This window comes from Podarcis melisellensis (assembly GCF_964234715.1).
Source record: "Podarcis melisellensis genome assembly, chromosome: 13".
Taxonomy (NCBI): Eukaryota; Metazoa; Chordata; class Lepidosauria; order Squamata; family Lacertidae; genus Podarcis; species Podarcis melisellensis.
The window spans coordinates 46,561,363-46,576,319 of record NC_138545.1 but is presented as its reverse complement, the minus strand read 5'-3'; the positions used below and the strand labels follow the sequence as shown (position 1 = coordinate 46,576,319).

Genomic DNA, 14,957 nt, shown 5'->3' with positions numbered 1-14,957 from the left:
TACCAAACACATGTTTAAATCCGAACTCTCTCAAAACTAAGCCTCGCCTATTCCTTCAAATACTATCAGGAGGAGAATTTTTGACTTTTGTCAATGGGTGGTGTCTCTTCTGGCCTGAGGAAACATGGAGGAGGAAAGAGGAAGGGCCATTTTGTTTCCGTGGCATCAGATTGCTTTGGAACATGCTAAGAGCTCCAATACCTCATAAAGGGTGAACATTCTTCTGCCTCTCCAGAAAGAGTTCCAGCCTTATACTCTTGGCCTAGCAAAGCCCGGTCAAGCAATACCACCACAATGCCAGAACAGCAGCAGTCAAGACCCCAGCTCAGAGGTAACGCCTCTTTCGCATCCTTAGGGTGTGAGGGCCGGCTAGCAACAAGGTGCTGAAGTGTCCCCAAAGCCCTCTTAGCTATAGTGTGAAGTCACTGGTGGTGACTCTCCATCGCCATACGCTCTACCATAGTCAACTTCTTTGTGGTGCCAAAGCTCACCTGGCCATAGAAGACGTGCAAGTGTTTGGCCCAGGAGGAATTCTGAAAGGGCTTTTCAGTTGAGGGTAGTAGACACCAAGAATGGACGCGGGTGGCACTGTGGTCTAAACCACTGAGCCTCTTGGGCTTGCTGATCAGAAGGTTGGCGGTTCGAATCCCCACACCAGAATGAGCTCCTGTTGCTCGGTCCCTGCTCCTGCCAACCTAGCAGTTCGAAAGCATGCCAGTGCAAGTAGATAAATAGGTACCACTGCAGCGGGAAGGTAAACGGCATTTCCGTGCGCTCTGGTTTCCATAAGTTGTTCCATTGCGCCAGAAGCGGTTTAGTCCTGCTGGCCACATGACCTGGAAAGCTGTCTCCCTCAGCCTGAAAGCGAGATGAGTGCCACAACCCCATAGTCACCTTTGACTGGACTTAACCGTCCAGGGGTCCTTTACATTTACCTTAGTAGACACCACTCTTACCACTACCACTCCCCTACGGGAGGTGCCATGTCCAGCCTCCACCTCTTCCCTGGTGCCCTTCAGAACTTGGCGCCCCGGCGCCCCACGCCATTAGCCTCTATGGGTAAGACGCCCCTGCCAAGAGCTCTCATCTAATCCGACAGCGGCTAAAGAATGCGCACATTCCAACATCAGCAAAGTTCTGCAAACCATCACCAGGCACATTTTGAACTGTGGTAAGTCATACAACAGGGGGCAGAACTCCCTTAATGGCTCCGTTGCCGTTTTTCTTTGTTCCAGAGAACCAGTGCAACATGACGGACATAATGCAAAGAATTGCCCTTTCCAAGGTAAGACATAAATTGGTGTTTTTAGACCTTGTCCCCAAGGTTGAAGGTTCAATCTCTGTATGGGACAGTTGCATATTGCTGCATTGCGGGGCGTGATTCTCGGGGTCTCTTCCAACTCTATGATTCTGTGATGCTAAAACAGGCCAAATTTTCAAAACCTACTTTAGGGAGATTAAAGGTAAAACGCTTGCTAGGCATATTTAAAACAGGGAATCACTCTCCTGGGTTGTTTCTACCCAATTTGCCATGGTGCTGCAGATGTCCAAGGCACAGCTGCCAACCTTTCCCTTTTCTTGCGAGGAATCCTATTTGGAATAAGGGAATTTCCCTTTAAAAAAGGGAAATGTTGACAGCTACGGTCCAAGGTGCGGGAAGGCTCAGTCACATTTCCCCCCCCCCCCCATGTGCAAAAAACGACACACCACACCACCACCCCAGATTTCGCCAATATTGCTGTTTTCATCCACTTGTTGCATTGCACACCCCTGTACATCAACCCCCGCTTTTGATTATAGGAGGTAGGATAATGCAATGCTATATTAGGGGGGATAGGTGAATACTAAGGGGGAAATGGCTCAGTTATCTTATGCTGTTTGTTTACACCAGGGACCCCATTTGTTTGACACCCTTGCTTTAGAAGCAGACAAGGGAAAATAGGAATAATGCAAACTCCGTCACTTGTGTCTCAGGAAACTTTAGCACAAGCTTACCTGGCTTAAAATAATTGGGAAAATCGAGTGGTTTGGAATATGTGGATTTCCCTTTCTATAGACTTGGACTGACATGGCTGCTAATGTTACAAACGTCGCTCTTTTTCTCCATTGCTGCTCCTCCCACACCAGTCTAGGCATGTGGAAAAAGGCTTCTTTTACCCCGGTGGTTTGCCTTCCTTGGAAAGGGGGGAAGTTTGTGTGTCACAGAAGAACTTATAACCTCTCTCCATTCTGCTGCTGCTTTAGTGAGCAGCCTGACGATGGAAACCATAATAATTTGAATGATTCCTTTCTCCCCCAATCCTCAGCCACCTGTGAACAAGGATATGTACAACACCTTGTACACTAAGGACTACATACACTATGATGACTATCACTACCAGGTGCCGACAATGGATACCTCACAGGTAGGCAACATTCTTCTCAACCGTTTTCATGAGAAGGTCTTTTCTGACTTGAATGTCCTGCTTCTCCTTAGGATGTCCCTATTTCATCATTAGGATGTCCCTATTTTCATCAGAGAAATGTTGGAGGGTATGGAGTTATGTGACCCCCAGGCCAAGGAGATATGTAACTACACAACCTTTGGCAACCCTGTCCAGTGGTACCTCGGTTTACGAACAGTCCTGTTTACGAACTATTCGGTTTACGAACTCCGCAAAACCAGAAGTAGTGTCCCGGTTTGCAAACTTTACCTCAGTCTATGAACGGAAGCTGAACAGTGGAAGGGCACCAGTGGCGGGAGGCCTCAATAGGGAAACCATGCCTTGGTTTAAGAACATATTTGGCTTAAGAACAGACTTTAGGAACAGATTAAGTTCCTAAACCGAGGTACCACTGTACAGGGAAGCTTTTTTAATGTTTTGTTATTTTTTTCTATATGTTGGAAGCCACCCAGAGTGGCTGGGGCAACCCAGTTGGATAGGGCATGCCTATCTTCCTCAGAGAAATGGTGGACACTGAGCACTGTGTTTGCAGGAAGTTTCTAATGAATCTTCCCAGCCAGATCCACAGCCTGTGTGAATTGTTTGTGCAGATGCTGAAACTGGAAGCCCAGCTGAAGGCCAAGGAGTTCCATACACCTGTTGAGCCTGAACCTGTGAAGTACGTAGAAGCAGCTGGCTGCCAAGAAGTTCGACCACCTTATCCTATGGACCTGGGCCGGAGGCTGACCACAAGCCAAGCGGCTCCACCACCATTTCAGCAGGTCCAAGAAGATCCACAGGTTTGCCACCTTCTTCCCAAGCAAAGCACAGTACAGAAGATGGAGGCCGAAAGACTAGCTCAACAGGCAGATGCATTTATTCCACCAGGTAGAGAGTCCTGCAGTTCTTTGCCGTGTGAGTCTTAAAAACTTAAGGAGATCACTGCGAGATCCAGCCAAAGCCACATCTAGACCAACATTCTGTTCCCACAGTGGCCAGCAAGCATGACCTGAGCACTGTAGCATGCATTCACACATTTGTGATCTCCAGCGACCGCCTGTAATACTGGAGGCAATATCATTATGTATTATATAATTCATTTCATTTCTATACCGCTTCCTATTTTTAAGGAAAACCTTTTTAAATAATTTTAATTGTTAAGTGGGGGGGGGTCAACACAATTTATTTCGCCATTTCTAGCCTCCATAAATTTGTCTATAAGACGCACCCGACCATAAGACGCACCTAGTTTTTAGAGGAGGAAAACAAGGGGAAAAAATATTATGAATCAAATGTTGTTGAAGAGGCTTTGCGCGGCTATCCCTGAAGCCAGAACAGCAAGAGGGACTGCTGCGTAGCGATCCCTTTCACTGTTCTGGCTTCAGCGATAGCTGCGCAGCCTGCATTCGCTCCATAACACACACACACACACACATTTCCCCTTACTTTTTAGGAGGGGGAAAGTGCGTCTTATAGAGCGAAAAATACGGTAGTTCTGTTTTCAACCTGTTCAAGTTGGTAGCCATGACTGCATCTTATACAGTGGTATCTTGGGTTACAAACACTTCGGGTTACAGGCTCCGCTAACCCAGAAGTAGTACCTCAGGTTAAGAACTTTGCCTCAGGATGAGAACAGAAATCGGGCACCGGCACAGAGGCGGTAGGAGGCCCCATTAGCTAAAGTAGTATCTCAGGTTAAGAACAGTTTCAGGTTAAGAACGGACCTCCGGAATGAATTAAGTTCGTAACCAGAGGTACCACTGTAGTAGCGAATTCCATAGTTTAAATATGTTTCTTGCAAGAAGAATAGGGTAAGTGAGATATAGGGTGGATCTACACAGGGAAAAAATACTGTAAATAAGCCAGAAATTAAATTGCTGTAACAAAAGGGAGGGGGAACCCCTATGTAGAAATCGAATAGAAAAATTGTTTGCTCTCTGGCGTCATCTGGTGCTGCATGTTTATAATGCATTCAAAGCGTTGTTTTTTGACTAACTTAGCTGAGTCCATAGAAATGAAGTCCTCCTGGGAAGCTAAACCTTTCCTCTGAGTATGACTGATTCTTTGGTGACTAACATGCAATATACCGTATTTTTTGCTCCATAGGGTGCACCTAGTTTTTAGGGGGGGGAATAAAGAAAAACAAATTTATTTTCCCCCCCCCAGCCCCAAAGAGCAAAGAAGCCAAGACAGTGAGCAGGATCCACCCCGCTGGCTGTCTTGGCTTCCTCTTTAGCCACGCACAACCTCTCCAGCCGGGAGAGGCTGAGTGTGGCTTTGGCAGAAGCCAAGACAGCGAGCGGGATGGATCCCGCTTGCTGTCTTGGCTTCGTTTTTAGCCGCGGGGCTTGGGCGGGGGAAGCCCGAGCTTCCCCCGACCCCAGCCCCCAGAATGGGTCCAGGAGCAGGGGCCTTCGCTCCCAGAGCTTGCTGCTATCCGCAAGCCTTCTGAGTCCTGTGGGAACTCCCACCAGGCTCCGAAGGCTTGTGGATAGCTTCCTGAAACCTGGAGAGCAAGAGGGGTCAGTGTGCACCGACCCCTCTCGCTCTCCAGGCTTCAGCGAAAGCCTGCATTTGCTCCATAGGACGCACACGCATTTCCCCTTCATTTTTGAAGGGGGAAAAGTGTGTCCTATAGAGTGAAAAATATGGCAGTCTGCCTTTTGGGCATGAGTGAAGAAGAACTAATTTTGCAGTTCCTGTCTTACAAATGTGGACTTGCCCCTTCTCCAGGTCAAGTACCGTCTCCTTGCATCTGCCCCGAACAGGGCCAGAATTGGAGCGACTATCAACAGTTTCTCTTGGAAACGCAGCGAGCTACTCAAATGCAACTTCGTGAAATTAAGAAATCACATGTGGGATCTACTGTGTTTCAGCCAGGTCAGTTGAGTTAACTCAATATTCCCAAAGAACTACAAGATGATGTATAATACTCTTAATGACAGCAGAAGACATACAACTGTGCCAACTCCATTTGGTGGCTGAATATTCTCTCTCTTCATAGAAGTTTATCCCAGGACCGAACCAAGTACTTACCAAAGAGATTACGTACCCTGGCCCAGACTCCGAAGTGGATTTTGTAGCGCAAATAGGAATTTCTCCAATCTTGTCTTTGACGATGGCTACTACACTGAGTAAGAGTCTTTGCAAATACTTTATTGGTGTGGTGGTGGGGGGGACTAAGGGAAGCAACAGAACAGTAACATTTACACACATACATTACATTATGGGTCTCAGGATCCGTTCAATGCAAGGTCTCTTTTGTTGGCCATCTGTGTGTTCAAAGGAGATGGAAAATTATAAGATTGGTACCTTGGTTTATGAGCATCTTGGAAGCTGAATGTTTCGCTGAAAACCTGGAAGTAAATGCTTCCGTTTTCAAACGCGCCTCAGAAGTTGAACGGCTTCCACTGTGTGTTTTTCAATTTTCTCAATAGAACCTGCAGCCAGCCCTTTGGGCCTCGGTTTTCGAACATTTCGGAAGTCAAACGGTCTTCCGGGATGGATTATGTTCGAGAACCGAGGTACCACTGTCCTTAAAAATGCAGTAAATTCTTCAAACCACTGCATAATGAATGGTGGGCATTTGTCCTTCCAAACTCCAATAATTGCACCCAGAAGGGCTTACACCAGGGGTCAGCAGACTTTATCAGCAGGGGGCCAGTCCACTGTCCCTCAGACCTTGTGGGGGGCCAGACTATGTTTTGAAAAAAGAAAAAATGAACGGATTCCTATGCCCCACAAATAACCCAGAGATGCATTTTAAATAAAAGGACACATTCTACTCATGTAAAAACACCAGGCAGGCCCCACAAATAACCCAGAGATGCATTTTAAATAAAAGGACACATTCTACTCATGTAAAATCACACTGATTCCTGGACTGTCCGTGGGCCAGATTGAGAAGGCGATTTGGGCCGGATCCGGCCCCCGGGCCTTAGTTTGCCTACCATAGCTGTGAGGAATCCTATTTGGAATAAGGGAATTTCCCTTAAAAAAAGGAAAACGTTGACAGCTATGTTGCCTACCCACGGCTTACACCGTATTTCTGAAAGAGGCGTTCTCAGCACTGTGTTGCCAGAATCCGTCTGAACTAGTCCATCAATTTGGCCTCAAAACTCCACCAAAAGGCTGCAGAAATTAAATTGCCCACTTCCAGAAGCTACTGGTGCTGGAGCCATTTAATTCATGCAATGGGATTCCCATGAGTAACAGTGCAACCGAGCAGAAGGCTACAAAATTATCTGATTACAGATAGGTAGCCGTGTTGGTCTGCCATAGTAAAAAAAAAAAAAAAAAGTTATCTGACTTAGCCATATGGCTTCTAAAGTTAAGAGGGTACACACACACACACACACACACACACACCCCAGATTCTCCATTTTATCCTGCCATGACTCTCCCTCGCTCTTTCTCTCCCCCCCCCCCAATACAGGAACCCCTGGGTATCAGAATACATGGACAACTACAATATTTTCTTGAAGAAGCTGAACTGGAAGAATCGGAACCCTGTGTCATCTTTCTGCTCAGCAGTCAAGCCCGTAACCAATTTCTGTCACCGGATGCCCTCTCAAACACCAATAGCAGTGAACACAGCACCTTGAAAGTGTACAACAATAATTATGGTATGTTCTAAATTGGACCCCGTGGTATCAGGGGTGCCATTGCCAACAGCAATTGGAGGTAGGGGTCCAGTCCATGGTGTGTGGATTTGGCTGTCGGCTCTACTTACAAAAGAGGGCACACACTTGCATAAAATTCTCGTGTTCTTTGCATCTTGTGCAAATTTGTGTCCTCTTTTGCAAGCAGGGTGAAGGACCACCCACCCCCGCCCATCCAATCCTGGATTTATGTACTGTATAAGCTAAGCAAGCTATAGCTTAGGGTCCCACTCTCTTAGGGCCCCCCAAAAAAATTTAAAGGGGAAAAACCTGGATGTACATTTCCAAAATATAAGATAAAATACAAGTAAAATGGCTTTAGATACCTATTAGGTCCATAAATTACCATATAGCATATATTCAACACAAAAAACAGCAGCGATTTGTTGTTGGCAAAGTACAGCTGGACATATAAAGGGCCCCATTACCTTCAGTAGCTTAAAGGGGACCCCTGACCGTTAGGTCCAGTCACGAACGACTCTGGGGTTGCGGCGCTCATCTCACTCTATTGGCCAAGGAAGCTGGCGTTTGCCCACAGACAGCTTCCAGGTCATGTGGCCAGCATGACTAAGCCGCTTCTGGAGAACCAGAGCAGTGCACAGAAACGCCGTTTACCTTCCCGCTGGAGCGGTACCTATTTATCTACTTGCACTTTGACGTGTTTTCGAGCTGCTAGGTTGGCAGGAGCAGGGACCGAGCAACAGGAGCTCACCCCATCGCGGGGATTCAAACCACTGACCTTCTGATCAGCAAGCTTAGAGCCTCATCAAACCTAAATCTGGCCCTGCCCCACCCCCAACTAATCAGTGGCCACATCCAAGTAATAAAACATCGGACAGTGTGTCGCAGGTGAAGCTTTTTCTAGAATTATTTCCATACTAGAAAAAGGCTAAGGTGTCGAATTTCTGCTTCTGTTTAAAGACATAATAGCCCTGTTTTCTCTCTGTGCCAACCCTAAATCATGTAAAGAATTCTAGAAGTGGTAAAACCGTTGTGATATTGTAGATCAGGGGTGGGAAACCTTTTTTGGGCTCTGCAGGTTGGGCAAGGCTATCCATCTGTCAGTCATCTTTCACCACAATAATGTGATTGGGTGCTTTGAAGTCCCGAAGTCAGAGCATCAAATCACCACACACAGCCCAGTTTGCCCTATATGAACTGAAATGCAGCTAGCCTTTGAAATCCGCACGTCTCCAAATTTTGCAATGCGGTTCTCCAAACAATAACATGTGGAAAAAAATCTGTGAAACTGCATCTAAAAATGCACATATCAGTGAAAGTAACATGCAAAACATGGCACTTAAGGCTGGAAAAATTAGAAACAGAAAGAAACAGGAGTAGACAAATCTATCCATCTCTGGTCCCAAGTGAAACTTGCATAGGAGAATTTTGTAGTGAAACGTTCACAGAAGGTATAAGAATTTCTTATCTGGAAATGATCCAGCTGTGCTAAGGTCATTTAAACTATTGCTGGATCAAAAGAGGTCTCAGCAGTTCTTGACACTTCAGTCTTTGGGTTTGATTGTGAGGAGATACAGCAAGCAGATTCTTTTATATTTAAGCATGTATGTGTTATGGGACGCGGGTGGCGCTATGGGTTAAACCACAGAGCCTAGGACTTGCCGATCAGAAGGTCAGCGGTTCAAATCCCTGTGACGGGGTGAGCTCCCATTGCTTGGTCCCTGCTCCTGCCAACCTAGCAGTTCAAAAGCACATCAAAGTGCAAGTAGATAAATAGGTACCGCTCCGGCGGGAAGGTAAAAGGCGTTTCCGTGCGCTGCTCTGGTTTGCCAGAAGCAGCTTAGTCATGCTGGCCACATGACCAACTGTACGCCAGCTCCCTTGGCCAGTAAAGGGAGATGAGCACCGCAACCCCAGAGTCGGTCACAACTGGACCTAATGGTCAGGGGTCCCTTTACCTTTACCTATGTATGCCTTGCTGGTTCATACCACATGCTAAAGTGACACAGAAAGAGATCGATTCATTAATCCCTATTTAGCTAGCATGGATTTGTTGAATACTGTATTGAAGCCCCCTATGCCAGTGATGTCACATCTTGTGGCAGTGGGTTCCATAGGTTAATCATGTAATAGGTGAAGAAGAACTCCCTCTCTTTCCTGCATAGAGCTCTGCATTTATTCCCATTATAAAAGTAATTGTTTTAGCTTCTGGAAGTATCCATCCCTGAAATGCACCGTAGATACATTCATTTTATTTTATTTTATTTCTGGTTATAGTTCTGCAAGCAACACAGGATACCAACCATGGACATTTGGACACAGGACCTTGGAGGCCTGAAGACCTGTTATATACCAGAGACAGTTGTTTATATTTAGTGTATTTTTACATTTGTGTATATCATAGCAGGGATGTGATATACCTGCTTACCAAAGTAAAACCAGAGCCCTAATTTGAACGGTGTATTGAAATGGACAGTACCACTGTGCAGTGCATATATCTTAGAATCAATAATCACAGGTAGAATTGTTCTGGTCACTGTGCCTTTTAAATAAACAACAAATGGACAAAACAAACTGGGATGGCTTGCTGCACTCATTTTGCATCAGACCTGTGTTTGGCCACCTAAATGGTTCTTCATAGCTGGCTTGGGGTTTTTTTTAATGAAATTGTTCTGTTCTTATTTTTAGCTGTAAGTCACCTTCAGTCCTGGTCAGGGGAAAAGGTGGGGTAATAAAAATACTACTAATAATAGTCCCCCCCCCCCATTCAACATGCTTCTAGGAGTTCTCTGTTCCTTGCATGTTGGACTGTTGAAATCCATTTGGAATATGCATCATGAGCAGTTTTGAGAATTAGATTCAGGTAGGTAGCCGTGTTGGTCTGACGCAGTCGAAATATATAAGAAAATTGTCCAGTAGCACCTTAGAGACCAGCTATGTTTGTTCTTGGTATAAGTGCATGCACATGAAAGCTTTAACCAAGAATAAACTTAGTTTTTCTCTAAGGTGCTAAAGATAAAGGTAAAGGGACCCCTGACCATTAGGTCCAGTCATGGATGACTCTGGGGTTGCGGCGCTCAACTCGCTTTATTGGCCGAGGGAGCCGGTGTACAGCTTCCGGGTCATGTGGCCAGCATGACTAAGCCGCGTCTGGCGAACCAGAGCAGCTCACGGAAACACCGTTTACCTTCCCACCAGAGTGGTACTTATTTATCTACTTGCACTTTGACGTGCTTTTGAACTGCTAGGTTGGCAGGAGCAGGGACCGAGGAACGGGAGCTCACCCGGAGCTCACCCTGTCGCGGGGATTTGAACTGCCTACCATCTGATCAGCAAGTCCCAGGCTCTGTGGTTTAATCCACAGCGCCACCTGCGTCCCTCCTCTCTAAGGTGCTACTGGGCAATTTTTTTATAACTTTTGAGAATTCTTAGCTAGGGTGGGGTGGAGGGATCAGGCCTTTACATTCATCTTAGATTTCAAACAGAAAGACCTGGCCCAATTCCAAATCCTCTCAGCCTTCCAAAATCCCAGCCTTAACTGTTGCCCGTGTCTAGCAACAAACTGAGTCACAGAGGAGCCAAACCAGGTGTACAATTTCTAGAACTGCATATGCTGCCTTCCTTCCTGCAGGTGGTGCTGTTTCCATGCTGATCTTTATATAACCAATACTAAAAAAGTGTTCAGAGAGGATAATTTCAATACAGTGGTACCTCTGGTTATGAACGCTTCAGGTTATGAGCTCTGCTAACCCGGAAGTAGCTGCTCCTGGTTGCAAACGTTGCCCCAGGTTGCGAACAGAAATCGCGCGCCAGAGGCCCCATTTGTGAAAGTGCGCCTCAGGATAAGAATGGTTTCAGCTTAAGAACGGACCTCCGGAACAAATTAAGTTCATAACCAGAGGTGGTTGTTATTATTGTTTAGTCATTTAGTCGTGTCTGACTCTTTGTGACCCCATGGACCAGAGCATGCCAGGCACTCCTGTCTTCTATTGCCTCCTGCAGTTTGGTCAAACTCATGCTGGTAGCTTTGTGAACACTGTCCAACCATCTCGTCCTCTGTCGTCCCCTTCTCCTTGTGCCCTCCATCTTTCCCAGCATTAGGGTCTTTTCCAGGGAGTCTTCTCTTTTCATGAGGTGGCCAAAGTATTGGAGCCTCAGCTTCAGGATCTGTCCTTCCAGTGAGCACTCAGGGCTGATTTCCTTCAGAATGGATAGCTCTGATCTTCTTGCAGTCCATGGGACTCTCAAGAGTCTCCTCCAGCACCGTAACCAGAGGTACCACTGTATAAATAATCCATATTGCATAAGCCTTGGCTGCATCCCATACACCAATCTGCCTCCTCAGTGGTCTTAGATGGAAGACAAATACAGTGGTACCTCAGGTTACATACACTTCAGGTTGCAGACTCCGCTAACCCAGAAATAGTGCTTCAGGTTAAGAACTTTGCTTCAGGATAAGAACAGAAATCGTGCTCTGGCAGCGCGGCGGCAGCAGGAGGCCTCATTAGCTAAAGTGGTGCTTCAGGTTAAGAACAGTTCCAGGTTAAGAACAGACCTCTGGAACGAATTAAGTACTTAACCCGAGGTAGCACTGTACCTTGTTTAAAGGAATCACAAAGCTGCTTTTCCAACAGTTATTAAGATATTTTCCGTGTAATAAGCAGCCACTTCTGCAAGAGATGCTAAGACTGGAAATTAACAGAGGCTCCTTGGGCACTGAAATTCCCATCTCTTTCAGATTTAGCAACTGCAGAGCAGGAACGATTTGGATCAGGAACAGAACATTGGGGGAAGAGCTTGATGCCACACAATTTTCTCCCCCCCCCCCCGCCCGCTGCTATTTTTAGAGAAAGTGTTTGTGTACCATTCTGAATGCACAGTCCTTAACAAGGCAAATAGTAGCTGTTTTGGCAGCAACCTTTACTGGAAAAATAGAATGGGGTGAAAGGGTTAAACTGCCCCCCACAGTCGCAATGCAGCCCAGTGTAATTTTTTTATTTGTGGAAGAGACAGCCATGGATTTGTGGTATCTCTCATGGTTTGGTCCTTTGGCCTCGAGGTGTTTTTTGCGAAGAGCAAAAATTCATACAATTACATCCGAAGATGTGGGCAGGCTGGTTGGACGAGCGAAACCTGTCTCCTTGCCCATCCTGGCTCATAAAAGCGAGCCAGAAAGGGCTGGGTTAATGGGCTCTGCAGGGTGGTGAACGCTTCCCTCTGTGAGGGAGTCTTCCCAGGCCTTCTTCAAGAGGCGATTATCCAACAGCTTCTTTAAAAAAACATCTTTGGACCTGGCCACTATGGCCAACCATCGCTCAGTCTCGAATCTGTGAAGAGAGGTTTGTGGTGTGACAAAGGTTCAAAGCTCTCATGCAGGGGGAGAGGCAGAAATCATTTTGCTTGACAAGGAAAGGGAAGGACTAAGCTAAACAACAAGGGAAGCCGCAACTACACTAGGAAAGCCAGGTCCGTTTTCAGTATTACTGCTACCTCAGCAGGGGAGAACGTTCAGGCCATCACCTTTTAAACATGGGACTATTTTCAGATGTCAGCATTCGGCCATACAGGTGAAACTCGGAAAATTAGAATATTGTGGAAAAGCTCTTCTGCATTGCTCGGTCTCATGTCTCTCATCTGTCTCTCATCTGTCTCTTGGTCTCTCTTTTCTGGTGAGAGCAGCTTTTGCATCTCATTTGGAAACCAAGGACCCAGAGTCTTGAGGAAGACTGGGGAGGCACACAATGCCAGATGCTTGAAGTCCAGTGTGAAGTTTCCACAGTCTGTGTTGATTTGGGGAGCCATGTCATCAGCTGGTGTTGGTCCACTGTGCTTCATTGACTCCAGGGTCAACACAGCCGTCTACCAGGAGATTTTGGAGCACTTCACATGCTTCTTTCCACAGATAAACTTTATGGGGCTGCTGACTTCATTGTCCAGCAGGACTTTGGCACCTGCCCACACTGCCCAAAGTACCAAAACCTGGTTCAGTGCCCATGGGATTACTGTGCTTGATTGGCCAGCAAACTCACCTGACCTGAACCGCATAGAGAATCTATGGGGCATTGCCAAGAGAAAGATGAGAGACATGAGACCGAGCAATGCAGAAGAGCTGAAGGCTGCTATTGAAGCATCCTGGTCTTCCATAACACCTCAGCAGTGCCACAGGCTGATAGCATCCATGCCACGCCGCATTGAGGCAGTAATTGATGCAAAAGGGGCCCAAACCAAGTACTGAGTACATATGCATGCTTCTCAGAGGTCCAATATTGCTCTATTTGCAGTCCTTGTTTTGCTGATTTCATTTAATATTCTAATTTTCTGAGATTGTTAATTTGGGGTTTTCATCAGCTGTACGCCATGATCATCACAATTATAACAAATAAAGGCTTGGCATACCTCGCTTTGCATGTCATGAGTCTATCTCATATATTAGTTTCACCTTTTAAGTTGAATTACTGAAATACATGAACTTTTCCACGGTATTCTAATTTTCCGAGTTTCACCTGTAATCAGCTCCGACATCACAAAAGAATGTCATGATTTAATTTTGCTGACAACTAAATTGCAGCAACACAATAGCCCCCATGTTGCCATGTTTACCAGGACAGAAGTCCCACTATGTTTTTTTAAAGCTACTTCTGGCAGAAATGTGCTTAGGATGGACCTGTGTCAAGCGTGTTTAGAAAGACACCACCCTTCAGAAATCATAGAATTGCAGAGTTGGAAGGGATCTGTTACGTACTAAGCTTAGATCCTAGAACAATAGGCAGGTAGGATCCTAGAATGCAACAACTGATTGGCCTGCAGGAAAAGACCAATCAGGCTCCAGGAGGGAAGCAGAATCAGACGGGACTCATTGTGTAAATAATGTACCATATTTTTCGCACCATAGGGCGCACCGGACCATAGGGCGCATCCAGTTTTTAAGGGGGGGGGGGGAATCAAGAAAAAAAATATTCCCCCCCCCCCAGCCCCAAAGAGCAGCGTACAGGCTGCGCACAACCTCTCGCTGCCAGAGGGGTTGCGCGCGGCTATGGCATTAGCCAAGGCAGCGAGCAGGATGGATCCTCCTCGCTGTTTTGGCTTCCTCTTTAGCCCCAAGTAACCTCTCCTTGTCGGGAGACGCTGCGCAGGGCTAAAGAAGCCATAGCCCCGTGCAGCCTCTCCTTGCTGGAGGGGTTGCACGCAGCTATGGAAGAAGCCAAGGCAGCGAGCGGGATGGATCCCGCTCACTGTTTTGGCTTCCCCTTTAGCCCCGTGCAGCCTCTCCTTGTCGGGAGATGCTGCGCAGGGCTTTCCTGGGAGGTGGGGGGTTCCCTCACCTCTCGCAAGAGCCCGCAGAAGCCGTGCAACCCCTTTAAAGAGACCGCAGCTTCTCCTGGCTTTTCTGGGAGGTGGGAGAAGGGACTGATGCGGCCAGTCAGTCCCTTCTCCCTCCTGTGGAAAAGCCCGCAAGAGCGCACGGAGGTTGTGTGCGGCTCTTGGGGGCTTTTCCCGCCTGCCTCCCCCCTGCATTTGCTCCATAGGACGCACACACATTTTCCCTTGCTTTTTAGGAGGGAAAAAGTGCATCCTATGGTGCAAAAAATACAGTATATAAAAGCCTGAGGTTTGGGGGGCAATTCAATCACTGTTTTACAAGCTTCAACAAAGAGCATGAAATCACTACAGGACTCTGTAATATATTTCAGTATCCCAAGAATCATTTAGTCCAACTCCTTGCAATGCAGCAATGAAAGAGGGGAAAAATATTTTGCCTTTTAAAACCCCCTCATGGTTTCTGGTTCATTCTGCACTGCCAGATGCTCTCAGTTTCATCTTTTAAAATTATGAACCTTGAGAGAAATCAGGTTTGGAAGCCGTTCTATTAGATTTCTTTTGCTCCAAACATCCTGTGTTGCCTGCTTTATTT

General features: G+C 46.6%; 1 protein-coding gene across 1 annotated transcript; it reads left to right on the top strand.

Moving 5' to 3' along the window:
- Window positions 1–219: 219 nt before the first annotated feature.
- On the top strand, window positions 220–7,069 carry LOC309354262 (uncharacterized protein). Its single transcript, XM_081884378.1, has 7 exons — window positions 220–331; window positions 1,236–1,285; window positions 2,307–2,405; window positions 3,035–3,311; window positions 5,157–5,303; window positions 5,428–5,557; window positions 6,859–7,069. Exons 1-7 carry the CDS (start codon window positions 295–297, stop codon window positions 7,025–7,027), a joined length of 909 nt encoding a protein of 302 aa, XP_081740504.1. The 5' UTR covers window positions 220–294; the 3' UTR covers window positions 7,028–7,069.
- Window positions 7,070–14,957: the final 7,888 nt, after the last annotated feature.

Excerpts from the sequence above, each read along its gene's own strand:
- LOC309354262 (XM_081884378.1), top strand. The coding sequence starts at position 295 with ATGCCAGAACAGCAGCAGTCAAGACCCCAGCTCAGAG. Across the intron at positions 1,286-2,306 it reads AAAGAATTGCCCTTTCCAAG|CCACCTGTGAACAAGGATAT; the intron begins GTAAGACATAAA and ends CCCAATCCTCAG. Across the intron at positions 5,558-6,858 it reads GACGATGGCTACTACACTGA|GAACCCCTGGGTATCAGAAT; the intron begins GTAAGAGTCTTT and ends CCCCCAATACAG.